This window comes from Ochotona princeps, chromosome 19 (assembly GCF_030435755.1).
Source record: "Ochotona princeps isolate mOchPri1 chromosome 19, mOchPri1.hap1, whole genome shotgun sequence".
NCBI classification, from domain to species: Eukaryota; Metazoa; Chordata; class Mammalia; order Lagomorpha; family Ochotonidae; genus Ochotona; species Ochotona princeps.
Genome location: NC_080850.1, coordinates 37,242,194 through 37,255,892, shown reverse-complemented (window position 1 = coordinate 37,255,892; position 13,699 = coordinate 37,242,194). Strand labels below are relative to the sequence as shown.

General features: G+C 39.7%; 1 protein-coding gene across 1 annotated transcript in view; it reads right to left on the bottom strand.

Moving 5' to 3' along the window:
* MEIKIN (meiotic kinetochore factor) overlaps positions 1-13,699 on the bottom strand; it is a 67,715-nt gene that overhangs the window by 9,950 nt on the left and 44,066 nt on the right. The window contains exons 11-12 of the mRNA XM_058677813.1: positions 10,337-10,456; positions 2,961-3,084 (exon numbers count right to left, since the gene is read on the bottom strand). Of these exons, the coding sequence (XP_058533796.1) occupies positions 2,961-3,084; positions 10,337-10,456 (244 nt within the window). The remainder of the gene's footprint in view (positions 1-2,960; positions 3,085-10,336; positions 10,457-13,699) is intronic.

The window sequence follows — 13,699 nt, the reverse complement described above, 5'->3', positions numbered from 1 at the left end:
CAGCATTGCTTTTGTTCAAAGCACTCATTTCACAGCAAAATCATTGCACAACGGGTCTATACGCGTGGAATTCCCTAGTCTTGTGGTGTTCCCTGTCATGCACCTGGCCTGACAGCAGGGTAGGTCTTTTTGAAGATTCAGAGGCAGCATCAGCTAGGCTGCAATAATTCCCAGTGTTAATGCCAAATTCTCCAGAATGATCCCAGTGTATGGTGCTGTTTCTCCCACAGCCAGCAATAAAAGGGGTATGAATGGAAATGGTAGCACTGGTAATTTTGGTTCCCCCTCCCATGACTTTATTGCTCCGACAGCCTGGTGGTCTCAGTTTCAAATCAAGGAATGATTCCACCAGACAAAAGCAATCCTACTGGCAGGGAAGATAAGATTTCATCCAGTCACTTTGGACTTTTCATCCAAAGGCAACAGGCCAACAGTGTTGGTTCAGGTGACTGATGCAGACTGCCAATTAGAAGCTGAACTATTATTCCATCACAGCTGTAAGAATGTGCATCTGTGTTGAACTTTAGTATCTCTTAATATTATTACATCCTATTGTTAAGGTTAATGGAAAATCATATTAACTCAATCCAGGCAGGACAACTAATGGTCCAAAGCTATCGGGAATGAAGGCTTGGATCCACCATGATTATCTGAAATATTTAGTGAAGAAGATGGAGTATATACTAGGCAGTGAAAGAAGGTAATGACATGATTAGTTATGAAAATGTTTTTATTTAATTTATAATTTAATTCATTTAATAAGATTTAAGAAAATCTTATTTTCTTATCATTTAAAAGTAATATGTATTAATAATAACTTTTTAATCACAGTTTTTAAGTTAAAGAATATCAGTGAGAAAAGTGAATATCACACATAGCTCCTACATCTCTTCTGGGGAAGGCATCACACATTTCTGGTTTTGTATGGGGAAGATATATCATTTTAAACTGATAAATGACTTTTCTTTGCTCAGAAATTAAGTATGGCTTAAGAGGTATTTAAATGAATGCGTAACTCTTAAGGGGTAGCTAGAACCATTAGGCTGTACTACACAACTATTCACACACTAGTCTATGTGTTGCTGTGAAGGTATTTTATAAATGTTGTTGAGATTTGTAACAGTTGGCTTTAATGAGATTATCCTGGATAATGTGAGCAGATACCATCCACTCGCTTGAAAGACCTTAAGAGGAAGACTGCATTTTTCTGAAGAAGATATCTGTTTGTGATCTACATCATCAGCTCCTGTTGAGTTTCCAGCCTGCCAGCAGGCCCACAATTTTGGTTTTTTTCTGTTTGTTTGCTTTTTTTTTTTTAATTGGAAAATCAGCTATACAGAGAGGAGAGAGAAAGAGGAAGATCTTTCGTCCACTGATTCTCTCCCCAAGCAGCCACAATGGCTGGAGCTGAGCCAATCCAAAGCCAGGTGGCTGGAAACTCCTCTGGATCTCCTACGAAGCCAGGAGCCCAGAGCCCCCTCAGGGTCTCCCACGCGAGAGCAGGGTCCCAAGGCTTTGGGATGTCCTCAACTGCTTTCCCAAGCCACAAGCAGGGAACTGGATGGGAAGCAGAGCCTCAGGGATTAGAACCAGCACCCATATGGGATCCCAGTGTGTGCAAGGAAAGGACTTTAGCCACTAGGCTACCACACCAGGCCCAGGCTCACAGTTTTTAAATTTGACCAACCAGGCACCAGAACTATGTAAGTCAATTCCTTGAAATTAATCTTTACATATACATATATGCATGTAGATAAGTACACACACATACACATGTTTGTTAACAATTATGTCACTAAACAACAGGGTTTTGCTATGAGAAACATGTTATTAAGCAATGCTGTCATTGTGTAAACATCATGGAGTATATTTTAACAAACTAAGATGGCTGTAATGTCACTAGGTGATATGTCCTTATGGGACTACCATCATAGATACAGTCCATTGTTGATGCAAACATTGCCATAAGGCATGTGACTGCACACACTGTCTCACACCCACACATGTCTACTACTGGCCCTGATTCTTTGCTATGATGCTGATTCAGACATCTGCCATTTCCTCCCACTACACTACTGTTATTAGAGATATAGACATTTAGTATGTGGTCTTTGCCCTTAACATTTTATAACCCAAGGGTTATGAAAGGTTAGTATTATAAATTATATCAGTAGTAGAGCTTTATTGTTAATTATTTATTCACATAGTTTAGAGCAGAGAAGATAAGAGAGAGAGAGAGAGACAGTACCAAAGGCAAACAGTGTGGAGAAAATGAAGAATCAGGAGTATACAACTTAGTTGAAGCTGTACATAATTACTAGACTTCAATTGCTTCATTGGCTGCTTACTCAAAAAAGTTCTAAAGCTCCACTGAGTAATTTGATGCAGTGGCTGAAATGCAATGAGGGAAATATCACCGAAAAAACTAATTTGGAGGTTAAATAAGTTATAATATTGAGTTCCAGTCTACCTCTTGGTAGGAGTATGACTAGATCAAGGGAAAACTACTTCCAACCTGAAGCTTACTATGTAAAATGAGGACGATAGTACATATCCCATTACGTAGTCATACTGAGAAACAAGTGAGGTAGAACAAGGGTCTTAGAATAGTGTCGTTTACAGAGGAAGTGCTCAACCAATGTTGGGTGAACACAAAAACATCTCCACAACTTTAAAAAGAATGCTACCCAGAATGAAATCCCCAAAAGATTAAACTTCAAATTGCCTTAAGAGTAGATACATGCAATAAGCATATTGTAAATCAATGTCATAAACTAATTTTTCAAAAGATGAAATGTTTGTCTTAAAAGATACTCAACTTTATGAAAACCTTACCATTCCTATCTGTGGAAGAACTTTCAGAATACAATTTAAAGCTGAATTTCTTTTGTACACATGGAATTTACAGTTTAAAAAATTAGTATCATTCCAAAGCTATGCTCTGCCTTCACAGTACATACCTTGAGGAATACCTTTGGGAGGCGAATATGTTTTCTTCTTTACAATAATACGTTTACTTTTCACTTGTCTAGTTCCTGGTGATGCCCTAATAATACAACATACTTCTGATACATTTGAAGGAAACTGAAAAAAAAATAGGAAAAGCAGATATTGCATGATTCCTCTAGGCACTGTGTTTATAACTGCTTTACTTAAAAAGCAAATAATTTCAGTAACTGTAATTCATAGATATTAATAATAGCAATCATGTATAAACTGCTTAATCCATCTCCAGGCACTGAATTTGTTTTAAAACATTTGCTCGTGTGGGACTGGCACTGTGGCATACAAGTCTAATTCTCTGCCTGTGCCACTGACCTCCCACACAGACAGCAGCTTGTTCCCTGGCTGCTCCATTCTGACACAGCACCCTGCTAAGGGCCCGGGAAAGCACTGCAGGATGGCCCATATCCTTGGGCTCTGCTCCCCAACAGGAGACCCAGAAGAAGCTCCTAACTCCCAGCTTCGGACCTGCCCAGCTCTGGCTATGGCAGCTGTTTGTAGAGTGAGCCAGCAAACAGATGAACTCTTTCTGTCTCTTCCCTTTCCCTGAAATAATTTTGTTTAAGATTTATTTATTTTTATTGCAAGTCAGATATAGAGACAGGAGGAGAGAGTGACCACAACAACCAGTGCTGCACTGATCTGAAGCCAGGAGCCAGGAATCTCTTCCAGGTCTCCCACGTGGGTACAGGGTCCCAAGGCTTTGGGCCATTCTTGACTGCCTTCCCAGCCCACAAGCAGGGAGCTGGATGGGAAGTGGAGCTGCTGGGATTTGAACCAATGCTCATATGGAATCCCAGTGCATTCAAGGCGAGGACTTTAGCCTCTAGCCACCGTGCCGGGCCCTTCCCTGTAATTCTGTCAAATAAAAATAAATAATTTTTTAAAAATGAGTGTTTGCTCATTTACTACAAGAACCAGGCAAGACATTAAAATACACCCATTTTATAAATAAGGAAACTGAGTTTCAGAGAGATTAGATAACTTACACAGTAATACATAGTAAGTAATGGTAGAGTTGAGATTCAAGCACTCCAAAGTAGGAGGGAAAGTAAGCATGACTGGAGTTAAAGCAAAAATTTAAATTTCATCAATTTTCTATCAAGCAACCTCTAAAATAAATAAATATTATATCTTCATTCAGAAATGGTATATCTTATTTCTTAGAACTCAAATTTCTTATTATGAGATTTTCCCATTTTAGATAAATGCTATATATATTTCTATTATAAAATTCACATTATCTTTTTTGATAGATTTGATATTTTCCTGCACATCACTTACTTTATATTCTTAGCTGAATCAACCACTCTCCCAGCCTGCACACGGCTTCTTCCTTATAATCAGGTGGAAATGATAACACTTCTCAGCTCCAGGTAATCAGAAGTCCCAGCCTTGCCAGGCAATTGATTTCCTGCCCCTAGACACACCGATCAACTCAGACAAGAGCACTATGAACGGGCTATCAGGGTTAAGGGAATATGACACCCAAGATTCTGACACTAAGAATCTTTAAAAGCAGCTAGCGCAAGGGCAGACACTTAGTCTAGTGGTTAAGATGCCCATGACCCACATCAGAGTGCCTGGGTTTGGTATCTGGCTCAGGCTTTTGACTCTAGCTCCTTGTTAATGCAGACCTCGGAGACAGTGATGATAGCTTGGGAAATGGCATCCCTGCTACCCACACAGGAGAACTGTAGTTCACACCTGGGCATCTGGGAATTTGGCAGGTGGGCCAGTGTAGAGAGTATGTTTCCCTGCTCTCTGTTTTACTCACCTACTCTCTCTCTCTCTTTCTCTCTCTCTCTCTCTCTCTCTCCCTCTCCCTCTCTCTCTTGTCTCAGCCTCTCAATTTCTTTAACATTATTTTTCAAAGGTAGTTAGATAACGGCTGGCATTTTGGTGCAGCAGCCAAAGCCACTTTCTGTGACATCAGCGTAGTTTATAGAAGCACCAGTTTGAATCACAGCTGCTCTGCTTCCAATCCGGTTCCCTGGTAAGGCAGCTGGGAAGCCAATGGAAGAGGACCCAAGTCCAGAGGTTCCTGCCACTAAGAAAGACCTGATTAGAATTCTCCAGTCCTAGCTTTGGCATGATCCAGGTTTGGCCATTGTGGCCAATGGGGGAATGAACCAGCAGATGGAAGATCTCTTTCCGACTTTTCCTCTCTGTCACTTTACTTTCTAAATAAAGAAAAAAAATAATCTTTAAAAACAAGCAAAAGGTAGTTATGTTCCCATTGTGATGCTCAGTCCTAGATAAAGCTCTTGGTAGAAGCAACAGACATAAATCTTCATAGAAAGATGGCATTCTCAGTTTAGAACCACACAAATCCCATCCAATAAGATCAAGTACACATATGATCAGAGGCAGAGTCAAGAGCAGGAAGAGTTGTTCTTCAAGATTCTACTCAGAATAGTTTCAGGCAAAAATAAGAACAAAATAAATTTCACCTCCTCTTAAAGTTTCATTATAACAACAATCAAGGACATATCAAACTTAGGAGAACTCAGGTTACCAGGCATAAGACTGCGTATCAAACAAGGAATGGGTTTGACCCTTGAATAGTAAATAGTGCAATCAGTAATTCAGAAAAGAGTAATAATTTGCAAAATAATTTAAAAATAATAAAATCTTAATGATGAACAAATTATAAGAGACTATAAGCAATGGAAAAGCAGATTTGATACAGAAGCAACCAGACCTTGTTAAAATGAACAATGAATTCAACTGAAGATTAAGCAACAAAGATTAACATAGAATTATTGAGAAAATTATAGAGTAAGAACAAATTGAAAAACATTAAAGAGAGGGTAGGGTAAAAGATACAGAAAATGGACCGAGGCTTAGCACATGCTACTCTACTGTTCCAGAGAGAATACAACAGATGATAATTGAGAAATTTTCACAAACTGATGAAAGATGTGAAGCTGCAGATTCATAAGACCAAATCAGGGTTAAAATGGAGGCAGGCATTTGGCATAGGAGGTAAGACTCTGTGTTGGGGCCCCACATGCCGTATGCAAATGACTGGGTTTGATTTTTGGCTCTGCTCTCAATCCCAGCTTCCCGGTAACGTGCACCCTTTGAGGCAGCAGTAATGGTCAGGAGTTAGATCTTTGCCACCTACGTGGGAAACTTAGACTGAGTTCCTGGATCCCAGTTTTGGTTTGGCCCAGTCTCGTAGGATAATTGTGGGCTTTGGGGGAATCAAACTGGTGGATCAAAGATTTCTCTCCCTCTGTCTCCCACTCTCCCCACTTCACTGGCTTTCAAATAAAGATTTATTTTTTTTTTTCCTGGAGAACACAAACTTTCCAGTTTTCTTGTGATTCAGTGAGACTATGTGACTATTTCTGGTCAACAAGTGGATAAAAGTAATATGCATCACTTCCATGCCAGGATATTTAATTGTGAATTTACAAAGGTCTTTTAGAGTTTTCTTTACTTCCTGTGTCATGGTTTTTAATAACATTAAAAGTGGTGGCGGGCCTAGTGTGGTAGCCTAGCAATTGGGGTCCTCACCTTGAATGTGCTGGGATCCTGTATGGGCGCCGGTTCTAATCCCTGAGACCCCACTTCCCATCCAGCTCCCTGCTTGTGGCCTGGGAAAGCAGTCAAGGATGGCCCAAAGCCTTGGGACCCTGCACCCATGTGAGAGATCCGGAAGAAGCTCCTGGCTCCTGGTTTTGGATCAGTGCGGCTCTGACTGTTGCAGCTGCTTGGGGAGTGAATCATCAGATGGAAGATCTTCCTCTCTGTCTCTCCTCCTCTCTGTATATCTGACTTTCTAATAAAGATAAAATAAATCTTTTAAAAAAAAGTGGTGACTAGTCTGTCAGTTACAATGTATAATCAACTCAATGAAAACATAGCCTGAGTAAGAAATGAACTTTCGTTGTTCTAGTAACAATATTTTTGAAAGACATTTATTCATTTATTTTTATTTTAAAGTCAGAGTTAGAGAGAAAGAAAAAGGGACATCTTTTATTCTCCAAATGGTCACAAAGGCAAGAGCTGAGCCAGGCTGAATCCATTAGTCAGAAACTTTATCTAACATAGGTCTCCCATACTGTGGCAGGAATTCAAGAACTTAGACCACTTCTCTGCTTTCCTCGGCATGTTAGCAAGGAGCTGTATCAAAAGCAGAGCATGCAGGACACAAAGCGGTGCCCATTGAAGATGACAACAATGCAAGCAGTGCATTATACTAAAATGCTGGCCCTGGCCAAGGGATCCTCCCCAGCTCAAGCAGAAACACTGTAGTGCTTTTCCTTTGGTTACCTTGTGAAAATGATAAACTCTTAAGAAAATACAGGTGTGTCATGCACAAACAGATAATGTCAGATTTCTTATCAGAAACAACACAAGTGAAAAAATAGTAAGGCAATACTTTCCAGTACTTAAAGGGAAAAACTGCCACCTAAAATTCTGTAGCTACATGAAATATCATTAAGGAGTGAAAGCAAAAAAAAAAAAAAAAAAAAAAAAGGCAGGTCAAGCCAGCCAAGGCTACAGCACCCGCTGCCAAATGCCAAGGTGAGGTGACCCATGCCACAGCACCCACCAGCACACGTAAGATCTGGGGGTTGGGAAGGGGAGGGGGCAAGCTCGGTAGGGTGGCAGCAAGGACTCCCATGCTGGGCTACTGCTCCTGCTGGTGAACATGGTGCCTGGGACTGGGGGAAGACCAGGCTAAATGGGGCTGCAAGTTAGGGGAAGAGCCAGGCTAGGCTAAACAACTGCATCCACCAGTGCATGCATGAGTCAGAGTAAATTTTTCCAAAAAACTGAAGCAGGGATATTTAAGAATTAATTTAATGAGACCAACATTATCCAAAGCTAAACAAAGTCAGACACTACAAGAAAACTGTAGGCTGGTAAACCCTCCTCCTCCCATGAACACTGATGTGCAAATCATCAACAACGTGCTAGAAATTTGAATTTAGAAGCATATTAAAGAGATGGCAGACCATGACCAAATGAGCTTAATTCCTACAGTGCAAGTATAGCTTATCATAGGGAAGCAATATGATACACCACACAGAGCAGAATAATGAGAGGAAGTGAGCATTTCAACTGATGCAGACACAGCATTGCACAAAACCCTAACCTTTTAATGACAAAAACACTCAACAAAGCAGCAACTGAAAGAAACTATCTCAACAAAAACAAAACTCATGCGGAAACTGCATAACAAACATCATACTCCATGGTGAGAGTCTGGAAGCTTTTTCCGCTAAGTGAGGAGAAGGGGAAGGATGCCATTTTTTCAGCATAGTACTGGCAGTTCTAGCCAGAGGAATTTGTATATGGAAGAGGGTGGAGGGGTGCACCTGAATCGGGAATAAAGAAGTAAATTATCGCTGTTCACAGATGATATGCTTTTATATACATAAAATCCCAAAGATTTAATTTAAAAACTGTTATAATAACTGAATTCATCAACTTATCAAGTTATAAAGTTGACACATAAAAACTATTTGCATTTTACCCACCAACAGTAAACAATTCAGAGAAAATTACAAAAACATATGCGTTTTAATAGTATCAAAAACAATATTTAGGGCTTAACAAAGACATAAAAGATCCTGGTGTTGTGACGCAGTAGATTAAACAGCCTCCAATGCTGCTTAAAGTCCTGGCTGCTCTACTTCCAGTTCAGCCCTCTGCAAATCCATCCGGGAAAGCAGAGGATGGTCTAAATTCCTGGATTCCTGGTACCCATGTGGGAGACCCAGATGAAGCTCCTAGCTCCTGCCTGGCACAGCCCCAGCTCAGCAACATTTTGGGAGTGAACCAATGGATAGAAGATCTTTCTCTCTCTCTCCCTCTCCCTCCCTCCTACTCTCCTTCCTTCTCTTTCTTCTCTCTCTCACCCTCTCCCTTTCAAACAGCTAATCCAAAAAAAAAAAAAAAAAAAAGAAAGAAAAAGAAAACTAAAACAACACCAAAAAAAGTCAAAGATATAAATAATTGGAAATACACCCACATTTGTGAATTAGAATTTTTAATATTACTACGATATTACTATGCAATTAGCAAAAAAATCTACAGACTCAATGAAATCTCAAAATTTCTTTTTTAAAGATTTATTTATTTTTATTACAAAGTCAGATATATAGAGAGGAGCAGAGATAGAGAGGAAGATCTTCTGTCCATTGATTCACTCTCCAATTGACCACAACGGCCGGTGCTGTGCCAATCTGAAGCCAGGAGCCAGGAACCTCCTCCAGGTCTCCCACGTGGGTACAGGGTCCCAAGGCTTTGGGCCATTCTTGACTGCCTTCCCAGCCCACAAGCAGGGAGCTGGATGGGAAGCAGAGCTGCCGGGATTAGAACCAGCGCCCACATGGGATCCTGGCATGTTTAGGTGAGGACTTTAGTCACTAGGCCACGCCGCTGGGCCCAATCTCAAAATTTCAATGTCAGGCCTGGTGCAGTAGCCTAGGAGCTAAAGTCTTCACCTTCCATGTACCAGGAATCCCATATGGAAGCCAGTTCTTGTCCTGGTTGTCCCACTTCTCATCCAGCTCCCTGCTTTTGGCCTGGGAAAGCAGTCGAGGATGGCTTAAAGCTGTAGGATTCTGCGCCCGTGTGGGAGACCCAGAAGAAGCTCCTGACTTTGAATTGGCTCAGCTCTGGCCGTTGCGGCCACTTGGGGAGTGAATCAGCGAATGGAAGATCTTCCTCTCTGTCTCTCCTCTTCTGTGTATATCTGACTTTTCAATAAAAATAAATAAATCCTTATAAAAAATTCCAATGTCATTCTCTTCAAAAAACAAAAGAATCCACCCTAAAATTTTGAAATCTCAAGTGACCCCAGATGCCAAAATAATCTGAAAAAACAACAGACCTAGAGGATGCACACTTCCTGGTTTTAAAATCTGCTAGAAAGTTACAGTAATCAAACAATATGATGTTGGCATTGAAGAAACGCGAGATAAACAAATGGAATGGAGAGACCCCAAATTAATCTGGAACACATGGTTAAATAACTTGACAAAGGTTCCAAGACTACTCAGCGATGGAAATGACACTCCCTTTAATAAATAAGTGTTTGGGAAAGTGGATATCCACAAACAAAAGAAAGGATGTGGACTCTTACCTAACATCATATTAAAATATTTTCTAAAAAAGGATTAAACACCTAAAACTATAAGATCCTTTGAATAATGAGATAAAAACATCATGACATGTGACTCTTCTTCAAACGCTAGTAAATGATTTAGCATCAACTAAGTTACACATTTATGAATATCTAATACACCGTGTATCTAATAAAACAATAGTTATTTCTTTTAGCAATTCAAGGACAATTTGAAAATGCTACCTCATTTGAAGAAGTTTCTTGCAAACTCGATACAGGAACAATTTCATCTGAATTAACATAAGTGCTAACATTTGGACACAGTTCTTCGGAAGATGCTTTTTGTACCGAGGACAAATCAATCTATAAAAGAACATATTACTCCTTGAGAAAAAAAAGTTACAAAGCAATTTTTTAAGTAATTAAAGTTGAAAATAATACCTTATTTTCTTTTGGACTTGGGAAGTATAGTTACTGACACTTGGAAAGTATTCTTCAAAAATTGCAAGCTTTGGGGACCAGTCAGTAATACAGCAAAGCTAATCCTCCACCTGTGGCACCAGCATTCCATATGGGTTCATATCCCAGCTGCTCCACTTCCAATCCAGATCTCTATGTATGGCCTAGGAAAGCAGCAGATCATGGCGCAAGTCTTTGGGCCCCTGCACCCACATAGTATACCAGGAAGAAGCTCCTGTCTCCTGGCTTCAGATTGCTTCAGCTTCAGCCATTGCAGCCACTTGGGGAGTAAACCCAAGATGGGAAACCCTCCTGTGTCTCTCTTCTCTCTGTAAAATCTGCCTTTCAAATTAAAATAAATAAATTATCAGTAAAATTCAAGTGTAACTATGAACAAATCTATCCTAAAAAAGTTATGATACTCTTTTGCTTTAGTGTTATTACTTTAAAAATTAGTTACTTATTTGAAAGGCAGAATGACAGAGACATAGGGAGAGACAAAAACAAAACAAAACAAAACAAACCTTTCACCCGCTGGTTCACTCCCCAAATGCCTGCAACAAGCAAAGCAGACCAGGCTGAAGCCAGGACCAAGGATCTCCATCAGGCTCTGTCACATGGATTGAAGAAGCTCAACTACTTTGGACCACTATCCACTGCCTCCAAGGTGCATTAGCAGGAAAACAGATTGGAAGTACAGAATAGTTGAAACTCAAACCAGTCACTCTATGCTGTGCAGGTAACCTAAGTGGCAGGTTAACCGACTCCACCATAATTCCTCTTTGAAGTCTATTTTTTAAGTAGGAATTTTTGTTACAGCACAAATTTTCTGCTCATTCTTCTAATAAATATTTTTCAAATGCCTAATAAATAAAAGTTATCTACCCAGCAACCACACTTCCTAGAATAAATTTCCCTACCCCTTCGTGTAACACAAATTTTCCCTCGTGTTCTGTGTTTATCTTCTTTTTGCTTAGAAATCAAACACCAGATTTAAAAAATCTCGACCTCTAAAATACAACTCTCTTCTAAGCCATATCTAGCTATATCTCTAACAGGTTACTAAAATCACCACATATTTCTGGTGTCATGCTGCAAATACTGAAAACTAGAGTCATGATTCTTATGTTGTAGGTGAGGATTGAGAAGGTCTTGACAAGCTGACCAGTTATATCTGACTAGGGTACTGTGGCCTGAACCTAGGCCAGACCAAATGCATGGATGCCTTATTTGGATTCAGATGGGGGGTGGGTGGCATCTGGGAGAAGAAGGTCCTGCCCAATTGAGCTCTTCTTCCTCCCAGCAGGAAGAAAAAGTTCATGCTTTTCTATCTGTATTTTAGAATAATCATAGGCTCACATTAAAATGAGATCATGGCAAACGTAGATCTCCCAGAAGTCTTTCATGAAGTGGGTGTTTTTAGGGCAGCCCCTAAGGACTGACAGCTCAGAATGGATCTATACACCTCCTTTGGTAGCAGCAAAGTGTGAAATGAACCAAAGAGCAATTTATCCCAAATTAATTTGTTAAAAAAAACTTGAATCTTAAAATATCAAGACATTAGGTATTACCAATATTATTTTTATTTGTTACAAGATACTGGTATTTATCCACTAAATGGGAAGAAAATATTTGCAAAGCATCTATCTGATAGGGGTGTAGCATCTAGAATATGTAAGGGTCACTTATAACTCAGTCATCAAAAGACAAATAACTTCATTATAAAATGGACACAGGATTCTTCAACAGACATTTCTCCAAAGAAAAAATACAAAAGGCAAATAAGGCTAAACTCGAATCACAAAGAGAAATAATTTCACACTGAAAAGATAAATGACAAGAAGTATTGGTGAGAATCATCAGAGAAATCAGAATATGCATACACTATTGTTGGGAATGTGAACTTACTCAGATACACTAGAAAATAGTCTGACAGTTCCTCAAATGAGTGAATATACAATTCAGGCAATTCTGTTCTAGGCATTTCGCCAAAACAAATGAAAACTTTTGCTTCTAGCAACATCATTCATAACAGCCAAAAATGGAAATAGCCAAAATGGACACTACTATAGTAGCGTCATTCTGAAAGGAATGAAGTACTGAAACCTGCTAATATACGGATGAACCTTGGAAATGTTGCATTAATGGAAAAAATCAATCACAAAAGACTACATACATATGATGCCACGTACATGAAATGCCCAGAACAAGAACATTTACAGAGGTATGAAATATATTAATGCTTGCTTGGGGCCGAGAAATAGGATAGAGGAGCAAGGGCAATATTAATTAAAGAGCATGGGATTTTTTAAAAAAGGTATAGTGATTTTAAAAGTTCTAAAAGTGCCTGTGGCTGAGGCAGGTGCTTGGCTAAGAGGTTGAGATGCTGCTGTTCCATATCAGAGCACTAGAGTCAACACTCCACTCAGGCTGCTGACTCTGGCTCCTGCCACCCACGTGCTGATCCTGCACTCCTGTCCACAACAACTCTTGCTGTGAGACATTGTGAACCAGAGATGGAAACTTTGCTTCTCTTCCTCAATACTAATAAAAATAATAAAAATAAAGTAAAATTAGCTGTAATAATTACAGAATATATATCTGAATCTTAAAACTCACTAAATAGTACGCTTTAAGTAGAATTGTATGATATATGCAATATATCTCAGTGAAGCCCACTACAAAAGTAGGATTAAATACATAATTGTCACATGTGTCAGAAGCTCTACCTCTACTTCTGGGTATACACCAAAGTAAAGTAAAAACACATATTTCCTGGCCTGGAGCAGTAATCTAGTGGCTAATGTTCTCACCTTTCACACGCCAGGATCCATATGGGTGCCAGTTCTAATCCTGGCAGCCCCGCTTCCCATCCAGCTTCATATTTGTGGCTTAGGAAAGCAGTGGAGGACAGCACAAAGCTTTGGGACCCTGCACCTGTGTGGGAAATCCAGAGTAGACTCTGGGCTCCTGGCTTTGGATCAGCTCAGCTCTGGCCATTGCGGCCACTTGGGGAGTGAATCAGAGGACGGAAGATATCTGTCTCTCCTCTTCTGTGTATATCTGACTTTGCAATAAAAACAATTTTCTGAAATAATCCCCACATATTTTTACAAAAATATACACAGATTTTCTTAGCAGCATTAT